This window comes from Coturnix japonica, chromosome 1 (genome assembly GCF_054131305.1).
Source record: "Coturnix japonica strain WE chromosome 1, WE-NBRP24, whole genome shotgun sequence".
Lineage (NCBI taxonomy): Eukaryota > Metazoa > Chordata > Aves > Galliformes > Phasianidae > Coturnix > Coturnix japonica.
This window is the reverse complement of record NC_140663.1, coordinates 115,569,313-115,587,258: the sequence shown is the minus strand read 5'-3', so window position 1 is coordinate 115,587,258 and position 17,946 is coordinate 115,569,313. Positions and strand designations below refer to the sequence as shown.

The 17,946-nt window shown below is 34.2% G+C and overlaps 1 protein-coding gene across 8 annotated transcripts; it reads right to left on the bottom strand.

The window, feature by feature from the left end:
- Positions 1-310: 310 nt before the first annotated feature.
- Positions 311-16,899, bottom strand: PNPLA4 (patatin like domain 4, phospholipase and triacylglycerol lipase). 8 transcript variants are annotated; one of them, XR_014947384.1, is made up of 9 exons: positions 16,805-16,898; positions 15,632-15,915; positions 14,664-14,790; positions 11,045-11,229; positions 6,327-6,421; positions 6,035-6,170; positions 4,479-4,544; positions 2,807-2,962; positions 311-1,159 (listed from the first exon to the last, which is right to left on the bottom strand). XR_014947384.1 is itself a non-coding variant. In XM_015848921.3 (9 exons), the coding sequence occupies exons 2-9, from the start codon at positions 15,785-15,787 to the stop codon at positions 1,028-1,030; spliced, it is 1,050 nt and encodes a 349-aa protein (XP_015704407.2). In that variant the 5' UTR covers positions 15,788-15,915; positions 16,805-16,899; the 3' UTR covers positions 311-1,027. The 8 variants fall into 8 exon arrangements, 3 of the variants coding, with proteins under 3 accessions (XP_015704407.2, XP_015704441.2, XP_085406878.1); XR_014947385.1 differs by lacking the exon at positions 16,805-16,898 and adding an exon at positions 16,417-16,569; XM_015848921.3 differs by having other exon boundaries at positions 2,807-2,959; positions 16,805-16,899.
- Between the last annotated feature and the right edge of the window lie 1,047 nt (positions 16,900-17,946).

The window sequence follows — 17,946 nt, the reverse complement described above, 5'->3', positions numbered from 1 at the left end:
AAACAGCTACAAAATATGTACATTTAACTATACTTCTCACCTCCTTAGATTTTCAGTTATTTTCAGAGGAGTGCTATACATAATTAAATCTCAATTTTTCATAAGCATTAAGAACTAATCTTAAAAAGTACACTTAAGAATCAAACACTTTGCTTTTAAGTAGTTGTTGGTTTTAGAATTTAGGCATTAAGAAGGAAATTTTTGAACTTCCATTTAATAATCACTGTGAGTGGTAAAAGAACTCATATCCAACGACTTTATCAGGTTAAAGTCTTCTGAGAAACTTTAATAAATAGGCTCTTCACAAAAGTTTCAAGAAAATAAGTTTATTCAATTTTAGCAAGAGAAGAAAACACAGTAAATAGTAACCTCTCTTCTGTACAAGATATTTTTAATGGACAAAACATCAGAATTCCGTTACAAATGTTTCAAATAGTATTTCTAATTGAGAAAGTGCATTCACTGAGTAGTGCAAAAACTTTAATGTTCAAAATAAATAAATAAATGAACATATCAGAGGTAAAATTGCAGATGTTTTATTTCTTGTGGATAGTGCTAAGAGTTCAGATCCTTTAAAACGCTTTAAGAAGTAAATTAGATTAGCAATACTGAAAACACTCAATGAGCATGCACAACTGTGATATTAAGTGAGGAATACAGTCTAAAATGCTACATGGTACAACACTGATTAGTCTCTCAAATAACATTAGAAAAGTCTTCCAAATTTCTATTATTATGGTAACAGAAGCTTTTACCATTGCCAATTTAAAGTCCAGTTAGTTCCAATGCAAACTGGATCAAAAGTTGAATCTTCTTGAACAAGCCAACTACTAGGCAAGTACAGTTCTCAATCAGACAAGTTTATACAGGTCTTCTGAATGGAGCTGATACTTTCTTGGCAGAAGATGATGCAATTCCAAATGGAATTTTTATTTCAATAAACAAACTGTGACATCAATCTCAGATTTGGGGCAGAATGCCTATAGGTGTGTTTTGAAAGCTGTCAGGTTTTATTTTTATGCTTTGCCTATTCAAACCAGTTTTCTTTTAGTAAAAATTGTACAGCATCATCAAACCCATTTTGGTACAGTGATTCCATTTTCTCCTGGTTTGGTGGGAACATAGCTTGATTAAGTCTTACAAGGTTGGCCAAAGACAACTGCAAAAGAGAGAGGCGCGAGAAATTAATTTATTAAAGCAACTTTATCTCAGACTTGACTGTGTTGCTATATGTTCTGTCACCTGTTTAAGTTAGCATATTTAAAAACTAGTAAACCACATATTCAGGCACACTGCTGAAAACCAAGTCAAACTTGTACAAATGGTCTGTGTATGCAACAATAAATTTTATATATACAATATATAATTTCTGAAATGTTTTAAGTATGGTAGCACAGCAGTAACTGCCTCAGACAGTGGTAGCTGAAACAAATTATACTTCCACAAGGAAGGAAATACTTTGAACACTTCCTAATGCAATCAACAGTATTTTAGTTGTGTCCTTTATTTATTCATATTTTGCTATTGAATGCCAAAATAACCTTTGTTATTTGTAACCAGTATTCAAATTCTGACACCAATAGAAGGAGGACGTTCAAAGAGAAAACAATTTTCACATTCCAATCCACGCACAAATATATATATATATATATATATATATATATATATATACATACAAATATATATAGACAACTGTTCCTTTTATGTATGATGTTGCTGAAAGAAAATCACTCTTAGTTCACATTTTTGCAGCTCTAAAAGCCAAAGGTATTTCAAAAAGAATAGTTAAAAATATTGCCTGAGATTTTACACAAATCTGCATTTGGATGGCCCTAGAAGCAATGCAATTTATGCTCAAAATTATTCCACTATTCAACTCATTTTCTTCCTCTAGATGCATTAAACACTGGTCATAACCAATAGTCAAGAAATTCAAAGAAAGTTATGCATTTATTTTCAGTAAGATAAATAATCTCATTATTTATGATCATTTACCAGGTACTACAATGCTGTAAAAGACTACAACAATTTAGAAACTGATCCAATTTAGAACATTAACTAACTTTAATTTCACCCAATTTAAGAAAACATATTAAGCACAGCTTAAGTGAAACTTCTGAAGTATAGCAACTATTGCTAACCAGTTTTAATATTATTTTTCCTTTCTAATGATGTTTCTTTGACAACAATGGTAGATCTACTTTCTTTCATTATGGCAAAGGATGCGATACTGTAGAGAAAAAGCCTAAGTAGACAGGAATGTTAAAAATGAAAAGGTCAAGTAAAAATAAATAAATAATTCAGTCTAGGCCTACATAAACATTTCTATAACGTCTTACAAAACTTCTGGAAAAGTGTTGCAGTCATAGGTTTTAAAATCTTAAGCTCAATTGAGCAATGAAGTGTCAAGTCATTGGATATCATTTCAAATGTAGAACTTAAATATACATTTAAAACTCAGAGCAGCTGATCTGAGTAAGTACGAACAGATGTGATAGTTTCCCTGAGTATTTTAGAGAAGAGTAGCTGATATGTATAGGAAGTCTACATTATTTAAACTGGATCACCTGTGACATACTTGCTCTATTTTGTACTAGATATGTGTCTTTCAACCTCTCTGGCAAAATTTTTACTATATTTTTCTTTCCTTTGCATCTATGGGAAAGCTTACATTTTGTATGCAAAACAGAAAATGTAAAAAACATTAATAAAGAAAATTATACAAAAAATTAAAGACTTAAAATAAGTATAAACTGCTCGACAAACTTTTCTTCTTCTGAAGTTCATAAATAAACAAGCAACTTACCATTATGTCTTGTTTTGCAAAATTAATATACAGATCCACACGTCCTTTATCTTGTGGACAAATATCTAATCGACCACTGAACGGAGAAATCGTAATAGTTCGTCCAAAAGGTAAGATAGGAAGGCCATTGGTTATGCCACCATCAACCCACTTCTACTGCAAAATAAAATTTTCACAATAGCCTAAGTATAATATGATAATAACTGAATGTTTCATCTTTCCTGTCCCTGCCTATTCTACAACACTCTCATGAAAATCTAAAAGTTTTCCTCTCAAGGAATAATCAACTTGAAGTATAACAGGCATCAAAATATAAGAACAGACAATGCGTACAGCATTCAATTTAGCATTTGACAATGCTAAAACATACTTATAAGCCTCCCAGACACTTAAACATTTTTAATCAAGTGAATGAGTCTGGTTTAATTGATCTATTAACAAAATGTCTCAGAGAGTTTAAATATATATATATATTTTTCTCAACAGATAAAGGAAAAAGGTTAGAACATTACTATTACTTATGAAACATAACACATAACATATACTTTTACAAGCTTTAATCTTTTGCAAGCTAGGAGCTTGGAAACATTCTTTGAAAGGGAAAATGGCTGCATGAGTTTAAACAAATGTGACTTTAAATCTCCTAGAACGTCTTGTTTTCTTGCACACTGAAAAATCTGTGCAACACAAAACAGCAATAGCTGGAAAGGATAAAGGTGGGAAAGAGCTGGATGCTTACAGTACTTGAGAGGGAGCAGACATCAAGTCAGGTTGGGAAAGACATTAAAGATCATCAATATCCAAGCCCCTCACAACCCAGCCTCGCTGCCCTTCTATGGACCTGCTCCAGCACCTCCATGTCCTTTTTGTACTGAGGTGCCCAAAACTGAACACAGTACTCAAGGTGAGGCCTCACCAGTGCCAAGTACAGGGGCGGGATGACTTCCCTAGTCGTGCTCACCATAACATTCCTGATACAAGCCAGGATGCTACTGCCCTTCTTGGCCACCTGGGCACACTGCTGGCTCCTATTCAACCGACTGCCCATCAGTAACATTAAATGAAAAAAAAATATATAATATATAATATATAATATGTATGTACACTATATAATATATATATATATTTATTTTTTTTTGTGTGTGTGTGTGTGTTCAGTGTTTATATGTGTTCGGTGAACTTTTCATCATGTTCTGAACACAACTGCAACACATACATAGGCAGAAGTACTCAAGCAGAATAGGAGATGTCAAGATTTCCCTTATAACTGTCTGTACTACATAGAAAAGCAGAATGACAGTTCTTTAAGTTGCAGTGATCATTTTGGTGTCAGTAAGGCAACTTGTCAGAAGAAGCATCTGTTCTAAGAGAGGCTTTTTCTCCTGACAGATGTTTGGCATTATGTTTATAAAAATGTTTCATCCTGTACAGATCACTTCAGTCTCAGCACCCTCAATTTTTGAAACAATGTATGAACGAACTCATGGCATCTTTCATGTTACCCTGCAATGTCAGTAGGAACAATAAATATTCTAGATAATAAAGTCCTGCAATTCCCACCTGACATCCTCTAAGATCAGACAATTATATCATAAATGAAGGATGTTATTGGAAAATTAAAAAAAATAAAAAATAATTAAAAAAAAAAAACTTAAACACAGTGAAACTGTACCTCTCCTTTGTACTCCACTGGCTTCATTCCAGCATACACTGGTACAAAACTACTTGCTAGCAGGACCTAAATAAAAGAAAGAAGAAGGACTGGAGAAGAAGAGTGAAGAAAAGGCAATCAAATAATTCTGAATCAATAAATATTTTCTTGCATATATCCGGAACATTAACCATTATAAACAGTCTGGAAATTTACTTATGCACATCTATCATTAGTTCAGTATGTTACATTTAATGTATTCAGGTATTAACAAATTGCTACTTGTTCTTTTGCTAACTACACTGCTGTCTAGAGCAGTTCTCAAACTCATTTTAGACTAGGACACCTCTTCTGCTATGTACAAATTTGTACATTCATATACCTTTCTATCCATTCCTAACAGTACCTATGAATCTGTGTATGTGCATCTCTGTATATGCATATGTACCTAATGATTTACCTGTGTAAGGAATCTGTATATAGCTACATATTTCAGATATGTCAGATGTGACAAAAATTTCAATACAGGTAAATCTAGCCAATATGCATGAGGGTGAATGAGAAATAGATTTTGGGAACACAAGCAGCTTACAGACATGCAAAATGGCAAAATGACATCAGGTCTAAAAAAGCAAATAATTCACAGAGATTATGGAAAAAATCTCCAAGTTCGTTGTGCTTTGTTTTGTTTTTCCTCTCTACAACTGTATTTATTTTTACAACAAATTAAGTTACTTTCAGTGTTAAACATTTTTTCTCCCGATACAAATTTGAATTAAGGTTTTACCTCACACTTTTTCTTGCCTATTTCTATTCCCAGTGATCTAAAGCACCCGATAATTGCCTGAGCTTAAGCACAAAGTTTTGTCATCTACTTATGAAATTCTCTAGCAACAGGCTCTTTTTCTGACAAAACAGTTTCTGATAAAATACAAGCAATTATTAGAAGGAACATTTCCTTTACACTCATATGAATTCCTCCTACATTTCATAAACCTGTTTACATTTACAATTTCGATATAGATTTTTTAAAATGGTATTCAGAAGAGAAGAGATGGACCATAAAAGATATACTATAATGGTTAAAACATAGTATGTGTGATACTTAATATGGCAGTATGTCTATTCACCACATTGTACTGGGTTTGTTTATTTTCAAGACAGGAATTCCGTTTCTTCACTTTCTCTTGTGATTGAACTTAAGTGAATATCAGTGAATCAAAAGATGCAAAAAGATTCGCAGATGATAAAACTTGAAAATTATTTGTTTTATTCTCACCCACTAAGCAATCAACCATTAAATGGTAATTAACAGTTATCCTGCTATCTTTTAAAAGGCCTTGTCTACAATATAATACTTCTGAAACAAATGAAAGAGACAGATTAAACATAAATTTTAGCCAAGTCTCCAAAACTTCAGTATCAAATTCTGCCTGTTGTTTATCTACTTAGCAGCACTATGTAGATATCAGTGACTATTTGACTAAAGTATTTATTACACATATAATAATAACCCTCTTATGCACTGAAGAAAGTCAAGTAGTTATATTTAAAGCAGAACTATGCAAAGTCATTACCTTAATGAGGTCCTCCCTTGAGGCATAATTTGAAAACAAGTAATTTTTCCCATTTCTCACATTAGTAACAGACACGTAGAGCCGATTCTCAGCTATCTCATGAGCATTAGAAGGAAGAATAGATTCTATGCCTTCCCTAGAATAAAGAAAGTATTATTCACCACGTAATAATCTAACAATTACACTGAGGGTAAAGCTCTCCACAGTATGAAAAAAAATTATATGCTTTACTCTCCATTTTAATTTAGAGTGTCACACAAAAATGATTTAACAGATGCTTTAAGATAGGTACCTAAGTCTTTTCATAAAATCATAACCAGGAGTTACTGCACCAAAGTCCAATTTTCTGACTTCTTCTGCAAATTCATAGGTAAACTGCTGACATTTCTGAAAATTAAAATATTCACCATTAAAGATGCTTTCAGTATATTTTCATTACAGACAGTAAGTTCAACTGTGGTACCTAAAACATACTAACAGCTAAATCTTTAATCAAGAACAACACACAAGGCCAGACTAAGATATCTTTCCATGTGCAAGCAGTTTTCATCAAGATACATTTAACAGTTGATCTTATCATACAAACTAATAGGTAAGAAAACATATATAAGAAGATTCTTAATTAGTTAATAACAAACATATTTGAAAGGAAAAACAAACAAATAAAATGAAACCAAAAAGCCAAACCTCCCAACAATACAATTCTATCAACTGAGGAAAGTTAAAGGCTACTTCTCTGGGTATTACTATTGCTCAATAATCAGTTCTCTCTGGATCATGTCGTTACCAAAAACAATGATTTGTATTCCAAGTATGCAGCCGCCTTTTATGTTAAGGGCTACTTTTGTACTAAAACCAGACATAAGTATCTTAAGATAGAAGTAAGCTTTAAAAACATCGTAAATTCTCCTTGATAAAAAATAAAAGTTATTAACACACCTTTAATGAACAAAATACAGCTGCAGAAAACCTGGCTGTAAATTCTACATCCAGAAAAGCTCTCTTTCTTAAGCTGAAATGTTTAGTTTTAGTTACTGTGAAAAAATAGCTTGAAGTGTGCACCATAACTCCAAATGCAAGTAGAAGAATATTTTTTAGCAAAAAAAAAGATTCTCAAACCTTCTAAATGCATAAGACTTGCTATTCAGTATCACTTTTACCTTATTATTCCTATTCCATGCAGACTAGATAACTTCAGAGACTTAGGAAAAACCTAAAATTCAATCTTTCCCATTATTTTATAACTGGAACTCAAAAAACATACTGTACTTACACATACCTATATAAACACTTTTTTTTTTTTTTTTTCCAAGTCACTTGTACTATCCTACATACAAGTGCAACAGAGGACTCATCTAAGCAAAATGCAGAGCTTAAGAACTTGCACCTACTTTCTAAATGGTCTGCTAGTAAATGTGTCAAAAATACTAGTGAAAATTAAGAGTTCCATATCTCTTAAAGCAATGACCACTAATTCATTACATGTAGGTAATTTTCACTTCCACACTAGACAGTATTTCATTCACCACTGCTAGGCCAGTTCAAATACATAACACCAGTTACATGCCTAGGCTTTCAGTTTATTCCAAAGCTTCTGTAGTCAACTCACAGGAAAGAAGCACGTTCAGACAGTGATTCAAATCCTCAGCACCTCAGCCTCTCTCTAAGGGGACAGAAGTAATCCCCAAACTGCTACAGTTTATAGAAGCACCTCATAACTAGGATCATTAGATCTAAAATGCCTCAATATAGTAACTAAAGTGACAGGGAGGTAAAAGGGAGTTGGACAACTACAAACCTAAGTGAATGATACAAAACTACTTTCTGTATTATAAATTCTAAGAACAGACCATATTCCTAGACTCTCAATCCTTGCTGTCAAAAGGCATGTCTCCTTGAAGCTATGAATTATTGACAATTTTTAATGTCAGAAGCTTTAAACAATGCATCTAAATTTCAAATAGTGACTGAAAACATGTTTAGAAATGGTAACTGCTTCTATTGATTTAAGTAAACTTGACATCTAACATGATCACACACTTCTGAAAGAAACAGGTACTCATCTGTAATTCTATAAGCCTTCATATATTTGAAAATCTGTCCTTACAATTCTCAAGTCCCATGCCTTTTCAACACTGACAAAAACCCAAGGTACTACAGAAAGGTATTTGCAAGCTGTTATATTTTAACAGTAGTCAAGACAAAAAATCTTCAGTATTACATTCTCTTCTAGTTTGTAAAAGTTTGTATTAGAGCTTTGAGAATAGGCGACTGATAAAAGTACCAGATACAGCTTATTTAACACAGCTATCATTCCAAAAAAAGAAAAGAAAACCTATCTGGAAACATAAGTCTGACATCAGATATTTCAACAATTACAAATGATATTACTAATGTAATAATTATCCTGATATGAACATTTTGTAGAAATTTCAATAAAAATAGAATATTAAAATTAAGTATTTTCTACTCCCTATACAACCCTGTCCTTATTTACAAGCTATAAGAATTAGGAAATATTTCTGATTAGCTCCCAAAGAGTTCTCAAATTTACATTTAAGATATGCAATAGAATGACTTAAAAGTTATTAAGAAAATTAGGAAGGATAAGAAGTTCAACACACTATTGAACACATATGCTAAAATGATATTGTCAAGGCAAAATCCAATACAAGCTTAATTCCCACAATCAAAAACTCTTCTCATATTTTAACTTAAAAACAATTTTTGTTAAGTTGAATCAGATTAGAAACAAAGGTTTTGCCTAGAAAAAAAATTAAAAACATTTCACTGAGCTTTAAAAAAAAAAATAAATTAAAAAGCTAGCTACTGCACTTACCATACAAGATATTAGGGACAGAAATAAGTATTACATCAAGCAAAACTGAAACTGAACTATTAATTAGAGACTACAGACTATATCTGAACAAAGCACACAATGTTATCTTGACAACAGTATGGAACTTGGCTAATATCAAGTCATATAAAAAAAAGAATTTGTTGGAGTGGAGGTAAAAAGAAGCCAGGGAAGAACTTACTATTAAGAGACAGAAAAAACAGAAGTACAGTGAATTGCAAGCTATGCTAGTACCATAGCAAAACAAAGAGTTCAGTGGCAATGTGTGGTCTGGGCTGACATTATCCAAATCAAAGATGCTGAAGTACTCACAGAGAGAATTTACCTAATATTCATTAGACTGATCCATAAGAGGGCTTAGGAAAAAAAATTATCTAACAGTCTTCTCCATCATCCACAAAACACTGTTTATGATAATTTAAAATATTAAAGGACTATTACCATTTCAGCAAGGCCTACTTCTCTAAGCATATTAGTGGAAAGCCATTAAAGGCACATCCAGAAGGCAAAAGTATCCTTAAACTAAGGGGAAAAACAAGCAAAACAGAACTGGAAAAAAATAATATATATATATATATATATATATATATATATAATTTTTTTTTTTCCCAGAAAGCCTCATCAACCTCATAGCGAATATTTTCTTTTATCCAGTCCATATCTATTCCTTTTTAACTTACTACTGCATCAGCTTTCTCTGTCACTATAGGCCTTGGTAAAGAGTTTTCTCTGCCTTTTTTATAAGCCATTTTAAGTACAGAAAGGCTGTTATGAGGTCTCTCTGGAACCCTCTTTTCTTCCATAGAATCATAGAATCACCAAGGTTGGAAAAGACCTAAAAGATCATCCAGTCCAACCGTTCACCTATTACCAATAGCTCCCAGAACATTTTGGAGCTGTCCATGCTGAACAGCTCCAACTCTCTCAGCCTTTCTTCACAACAGGGTGTTCCAGCCCTCCAATATTTGTTGTGGCCCTCTTCTAGATCTTTTCTAACTGGTCTCGATCTCTCTTGTACTGGTGACCTCAGATCTGGATACAATACTCCAGGTGGGGCCTCAGAAGAGCAGAAGAACAAATAATTTCCCTCCTGACCACACGTCTTTTTATGTCAGCCTGAAACACATCTGGTTTTCTGGGCTGCATGCACACATGCTGGCTCATCACAGCTTCTTCATGCAACAGTACTGCACAGTCCTTCTCTGAAAGATGCGCCCCATCAGACCTTTGTCACTAGCCTAAAAACTGCACCACTTCGTCTCAGTGACAAGATTGCCAAGAGTGCGCTTAATTCCATTATCAATGACACCAATAAAGATATCAAGTAGAAGTGGTCCCAGTACAGACCCTTGAGGGACAGCACTCATTACTGTTTTCCACTTGGACACTGAACTGTGTAACTCTCTGGATGCACCTATTCAGTCAATTCTTTATCCATTTAACAGTCCATCCATCAAACATATCCCTTCAATTTAGTAGCAAGAATGTTGTGAGAACCTGTATTAAAGGCCTTACAGCAGGCCTAACAACTATGTGACATGTTAGAATAAAAGTCTGTGAGGATTAATTCTCCCCTGGCATATATTGTAGCTACTGCTATTAAGTACTAATTTGTACTGAGTCCAAAGCACATCCTATCTAAAGTTGTCTAATCAAGAAAAAGCAAGGAGCCTGTGAAAATTAGAGCCTGTGTGTGGTGTTCTGGCTATAAGGACAGAGTCATTCACCATTTTCCTATCCCTCCACAAAGGACAGTGCCACACATTTGCTTAACAGTCTGCCTCTAGACAAGAAAAAGATAATCAACTTTGTAATGTACAACAATTAAGTAAAACACAGATAAATTTTGATACACCTTGTTGCATGCAACTCAACATTCAGACACATGAAGTTTGCATTTACATAGCTTAAATACACAGTCCACATAATTTTATACCATAAACTGAGCACCAGCTTTTGTATAAATACTTGAGTTTTGTCCATGCCTCACAGATTTTGCTAATGAAAACATACAGGAGAACTGTTCCATTACAAAAAGCAAGGTGAAGATCAAAAATTAAGGATTCTTCTACAATTAAAAATTTTAAACTTAAATATTTTAAAATAATCTTTGAAAATGATTATGTCCTACAGCTACGAGTCTATAAATTTACCTCTAAATTTTCTGGTACTGCTAATAAGACAGTGGCAGCCAGGGATCCCGCAGAAGCTCCTGCAAAATCTTTCACAACTTTCAGTAACTTCTTACCATGCCTGTAAAGAGCAGCTGCTGCCCCCAAGTGGTAAATACCCAGAAACCCGCACGATGCAAATGACAGATTGACATGTTTCATTTTTGCTGTGGAAATAAAATTTTGCAGTCAGGAAGAGGATCAGTTATTTTTATCTTACAATTGTGATTCTGGGAAAAGAATACATAACATATATAATAATATCTATGTTAAAAAACTGGTTACTTTAGAGTAGCAAGCACTTTTGACTGACCAATATATCAAATTATTGGCTGCTTGAGTTTAGCATCTGCAAAACTGAGAGTGATCATTCTAAAATGCTCCTTAGTACAAATTCCTTTTTCAATCAGAACACAAAAATATGTTTCTCTATATAATGTAACGGCACATTTTCATCCATCTCATCAAAGAAATACAGATGTAGTGACTTAAAAGTGTTAACTGTGATGCTGGAACACTAAATATCATCATGCTTCCATTATGCATACAGCCTTGAATCTAACAGAACTATCTAGGGAAACAATTTTTGCCTTTCATCTCTAGAACTCATTTACTTACTAGTACTAGCATTCAGTAAGAGATAAATTCCTATATAAAGTCATTTCTTACTTAGAAAGGAAAAAGGCACAACACATCACTGTTAATTTTAAAAAATATAAAAACTCTGAGGCAAAATATAAATACAAAGCAAATGTTTGCTTATAAAAGCATGAATGCAATTGGATGGTATTAAGCACAGAAAAAAAAAAAAAAAAGAAAAGAAAAAAAAAAGAAAAAAGAAAGCACAGAATTTGGACTGTTAGAGGTGATTTAAAATAAACCAGATATCTATGAAGCCATATTCTCTATTAGCTCTTCTGCTTCTGCAAATAACTACAAAAATGAGAGCAAGATATTCTCCATTATATTACACAGATGCACTTAATACTGAATTATAATATAAAATTATTATATCTGGATACAAATCACTAAGAATGGGACTGAATACATCAGCACACTCAGGAGTATATCTGATTTCTCTGGTCTGTGGTGGCATAGCTGATGAAACATTTCTTTTGGAAATTACTTAAAGACAATACAGTGTCAGTTCTGATGAAGCTTTGCAGACATTTTTACTTAAGTTGCCTCTTCACCTCAGCAATGAAAGGAGTGGATAAGCAGCAGCTTTCGAAACCATAGGATAAGGAGACATGCTAAACTACTGCTTTCTATATATTGTGTTTAAAATCAGATCATTAATGGGTTCCTCTACCTAAATGGAAAGATTACTTTCCATTTTTCCATTTGTAATTACCATTACAAAATGAGAGATCTCATGGCATCAGGGCATAACATATTTGCTTTTTTAGAATACAATTCATTCTACTAAACCACACTATCATAAGGTAGTTCATCAACTTATTAACTATGTTTTATCCCCCTTTAAATACGAAACACTTCCATATCCATTAACAAGCATGAACACCACAAAACAAAAGTGTACACATACATACAAACAAATGAAACCACAAGAAGAAACCTGTAAGAAAACAGTTATCCTACACATATGATTCAGATGAATAAAAATCATGGTTCTATAAGAGACTATCTGTTTGACAGATGTAGTTAAGCTATGTTGTTTCACCTTGTGAAGTATTCTATAAGAAGAAAAGATGAGACAGTATTAGATGAATGTCCTGTAAAAGCAGAGAATGGAAACCAACAAACCTACTTTTGTAAGAATGTAAATTGTCTCATTGGTTTTGATCCTTACAAATTTTTCATGGCAGTACTCGATTCACAAGTTAGAACGGAGCATTTGAAGGACAGTATGATTCAAAAATTCTTTTCCTTTCACAACTTGGTGAATCACTGCTCTTTGATCAAAAAGAACAGTAGGGTTATAACAAGAGACACGTGGAGGAATGTAATCAAGCGTACAGTCTGATTATTCCCTTCAAGTTTCTAACAGAGCACAACAAATAAGAACACCATCAATCTGGACACAGACCATTTTTTCACCTGACTGAGTAAACAGCAGAAAACTCATCTTCAAAGTGGTATGACATGCAAGACTTCAGAATAAATATTCTTCGATTGTTTAATGGAAGCTCTTGATCTCTGAGATATTAACTATTAACTAAAAATTATCATATGAGTATGTTGTTAAGAATAACATTGAGTGCAACTTAAAAGATGAACAAATATATTTCAGCATAGCTCTGGACAGTGCATACAGTGTAGAAATATACAGGACAAAGCAAATGCAGCAGCTATTGCTGTCCAAAAACATTTTCATCTTACATGAATAACAAATTAAGAAATATTTTAACTGGCTAAAGTGATAGGCATAGTTCTGTTGCCTACAAGAAATAAAATATAAGAGCAGATAAATACAAGAAACTGGGACACCGGGGCTGCTAGAACTCCCAACTTCACAGATAATGCACAGAAGCATTCAGGAATAAATATAACCACAAAAATTGTTTTCTAAAGGGTTCTCATATTTGCAAAAATAATTAATTGGTGATGAGATAAAATATCTGGAAGGGAATCATCTCTATACTCAGTTGCACCTCAGTCATTTGTATCTCTAGAAAGACATGTAAGGAGATCTGCTTGTACTGCAGAACTATGTTATGTTACAACATAGCTTTTAGTGATTACTGTTTTCCTAGTTGTCATAAACATGAAATACTTTGTCGTACTTTTGTATCCTGAGCAATCTAATTACATTAACATTTTATGATCTCAGTGCCTTAACCAGTCATAACTACCTCTTTGTCAGCCTGTTTCTAAACAAAAGCTGCAAATGCCCAAAGCAACTGACTAGAAAGCCTTTAGAAACAAAAATTAAATATACATAGAATGAGAATGACTAAGCACCCTGAAGCACATGAGTACTTTGAGTTATTAGGTATGACGCACATCAGGACACTTGAAAATTTGTTATTAAGAATGAGAAAGAAAGCAAAGGTATGGAAAGAACTATTCAGCTAAACAGCATTACTAAAATAAAGGTCATATTTGTAACTACTAAGGGACATGATAATCTGAAATTCAGACTTCTTCATGTATATAAAAGGGGGGAAAAAAAGTGCTCACTAGCACCATATGCCATTAATAGCCTTCAGTAAATACTCAATAAATTGTTTTGTGAGCCAAAAATAGGCTTGCAGAAAATTATAGCCCACTCAACAATCTGCACTCTAATTAAGAGTTACATTGATTGTCAGGAGAATGCAAACCTAAGTTCTGCATATATCCAGTAACAATGAATAGGTACTGTAGAAGTTTGAACAGATGGAAAAAAAAAAATAAAACGTAATAATTTTGAAAATGGATACATTATTTAAGTAGATATTAAGATTCTTTGGTTAATTATACTAGTGTCTGCAACCTATAAAAGTTGTGTATAATTCCCTTAAAATAAGAAATTAAATAAAACACGTGATGACAGACTTTCAAGTTCATTATTCAGATTATCGTGACCATTAACACAAGATATCTAGAAAAGATGGGAAAAGCTGGCTTCTTAAGTTAATGAAAAAAATGTCAATACCTTCTAATGCATGTTGTCTTCCATCATATTCTCCAGTGGGACTATTTCCAGATGTTCTTTTACTTCCTTCTGCACTAATAGCAACTGCAGCATCTATCACAGGTTGGTTTTCATTTATCTTGGAATCCTACAATATTACAATCAAACTTTACTATTTAGAAGCAAAATAAAGAGTACATATAAAGGGAAGAAAAAATAAAATAAAATAAAATAAAATAAAATAAAATAAAATAAAATAAAATAAAATAAAATAAAATAAAATAAAATAATAAAGCTTATTTACCCTTATATAGACCTAAATATTCTATTAAAATAGTTATAAACCCTTCTGAAAGGATTTCCCATAACTCCTTAGCCCTTTGAAACTATTTGAAACCACAAAGTTAGACTATTTATAAGCTATGTGCAGCAATTTGGAATGGTCAAATCACTAAGATAAGCCTTAATTTTGTGTCCTTTCCCAATAGTTCTGTTTATACCCACAGATTTCTTTAATAATCAAATTCATGCATTTTTATCTACTCTTCCCAATCTGGTAAGACCAGACTTTTTTCCTGCAGAACACTGAATTAGTGAAGACAATTTTCCAGAGAACTCTGCTCCTATTCTTCACTAAATGGCTTTCACCAGCCATTAATTCTGTCAGTTATCATTCCATACTGCCTGAAGTGTAACTTGAAACAAGTTAAATTTTCACCTCTGCTTATAACTACAGAACACAAACACAAAAAAATCATACAACACTAGTTCTTCTGAAACTTCCTGCTGCCTGCAGCTTCACCTTTACTTATGAAAGGCATCTTCCTTTCACAGAGATGCCACTTATTGGCATCAAAAGATACCTGTGATTAAAAAAAAACCAAAAAAAAAAAAACCCATATAGGCAAATAGGTTATTAAGAAAGTGATACCAACACCATATTGATGCTTATCACATATACCTAGAATGCTATGGAAGTAAATACTTACCTGGTGTTTAGCTCTGTCATATGGTGCTCTTGGGGCACAATAGTTTAGAATTCCTGTCCAGAACTGCCGTTTTTTTGGAATAATGGAACACAATCTGCCTTCTTTCAACTCAAGTAATTGTATTTGTGCAGTACAGAGACTTCTGGCAGTCCACATTTTCTTAAAACCTCTGGATCCAGATGATGGCACTCTCAGAAGATGTTTAACTACAGATTCACTAATTATCAACAGATGAGCTTCTTGGACACCATAAAATTACACTGCAGAATTTTCTTCAAGGTAACCTGTTTAAAAATATGAAGAAGATAAAAATAAACAAGCAATTGAAAGGTCGTACACCAAGGCCCTGATACTGTAACAAGGCTACCCTCACAGCCCTCACACTTAGCTTTCAAATGATCACAACCTAAAACACAGATGCCTTACAAGTTGTAAGACAGAAATATCTGCAGAAAGAACCCCTTCTGAGTAGATCCTTCTCTCTCTCTCTGCATCTATCTAGCACTATGCTATCCACCACCATTAAGTCAACTGTTCATTTCAAGAACAGGAAGAGCTAAAATTGCTAAGACAGAGAACATACAAACATAGCCTTCCTTATAATTAACATGAACACGTCGTTCCTACTGCCTCAGCTGAAAAAAAAAGTGTAAGGACTGTTCTAGTGACTTTACACCTGTTCTCAAAACACACAGGGAGTGATGTCAGAGCCCAGTAAGAATTACACAGGCTTGCTGGTCGACCTTGTAATTTTCAGGGTTGCATATCAAAAGGGTTACACACACCCAAACCTCAAAGCGTGTTTTACATCCATTAAGACTTTGACCATCCAGGAGAAATATATGGGCATGGCATGAAAAATCAATCAGCACACTGCTTTGACTACCTGGGCAACATGGTATCAATAAGCCAAATAATGGTGAAAAAAAAAAAAAAAAGTATTATTTTTAAACGGAATAAATACAGAAAGCCAAGCAGCAATGCACATGACCATAACGCTGACAACAGTCACTAAACCGTTTAAGCTTGCAGACTTGAGACAGAAGGCCGACGTTTTAGGAGGCCACCTCCTTCCCAATTGTAAACTAAACTCCTAATTTTTCCTGGTTTACAGCTCGCTACACGGCAGCACCACCCAACCCTCAGATCAGCCCCACTCCTCCCCTCCCCTACCGCCGCCAGCTCCAAGCCGGGGCCCGCAGGCAGCCCGAGCCGCAGCACACAACCGAGTCCGACCCACCCCCGCCGCTCGGCCTCCTCCCGCTCCAATACTCGCGATATTACCGGGTAACCATGGCGGCAGCGGCGCGGCTCCCTGGCACAGGCCGTTCCAGGAGTACTGCCTTTCTTGTGTGGGGGCTACAGATTCCGTTGTGACATAACCCGCTGTCGTATACTTGCCAATGTATCATGAAAATAAATCAGCAGAATTTAGGCAGGGAGAAAAAGTTAAAAAAGTAGATCACTGGAAAATAACATCTTGTGTGATGTATGTTTGTAATTATCAGCAGCTACTCGACATTATCAGACCATTAGGTATTAAGACAGATGCACTGCCATGAGCCTGGACACTGGAAGATATCAATTTGGACTCTGCTCTTCTATATGAGGAAAAGATATATTTGGTGTGACACAAGCTTGCAAAACAGCATTTAGAATACGTCTCTGGAAGTGAATCTTCTTGTTTACGAGAGTCCTTGGAACTGCTTGCTGTGAATCTAGATCAGTTACCTTGGATCATTTTTTGTTTTTGTTTTGTTTTTTTTCTTTTTTTCTGTGCAATAGCTAATGCACATTTTCAACCTATAAACTTAAATTCTGATTCTGTGGAATCCTAATTATCCTTCTCATTAGAAAAATATGGACATTCCTGAGTGAAAATGTCCAGCTTTCACCAAAAGACAGATATATGGTGTTTTCACATGAATGTTGATCTGAAGAAGAGTATTTAAAAAGGAGCAAATTCCATGCAATTGATGGAAGTTATGCTAAAGTCTTTGTGCATAAAGCATTATTTTATTTTCCTTTTATTAAGAAATTCATTTATTATCCTCAGTAAGTTTGCAGATGACACCAAACTGGGAGGGAATGTTGATCTGCCTGAAGGGAGAAGGGTTCTACAGAAGGACCTGGATAGACTGGATGGATGGGCCAAGGTAACTGTGTGAGTCTCAGTAGGTCCAAGTGTCACAACACAGGTCCTGTGTTATGGTCACAACAACCCCAGGCAACCCTGCAGGCTTGGGGAGAAGTGGCTCACAAGCTGCCTTATGGAAAGGGACCTTGGTGTGCTGATGGACATTTGGCTGAGTATG

Coding starts and splice junctions, on each gene's coding strand:
- PNPLA4 (XM_015848921.3), bottom strand. CDS start 15,787: ATGTGGACTGCCAGAAGTCTCTGTACTGCACAAATACAATTACTTGAG. Junction 6,422..11,044: donor CAGTACCAGAAAATTTAGAG/GTAAATTTATAG, acceptor TTTAATTTTCAG/AAATGTCAGCAGTTTACCTA. Junction 2,960..4,478: donor CAGTGGAGTACAAAGGAGAG/GTACAGTTTCAC, acceptor ATTTTGCAGTAG/AAGTGGGTTGATGGTGGCAT.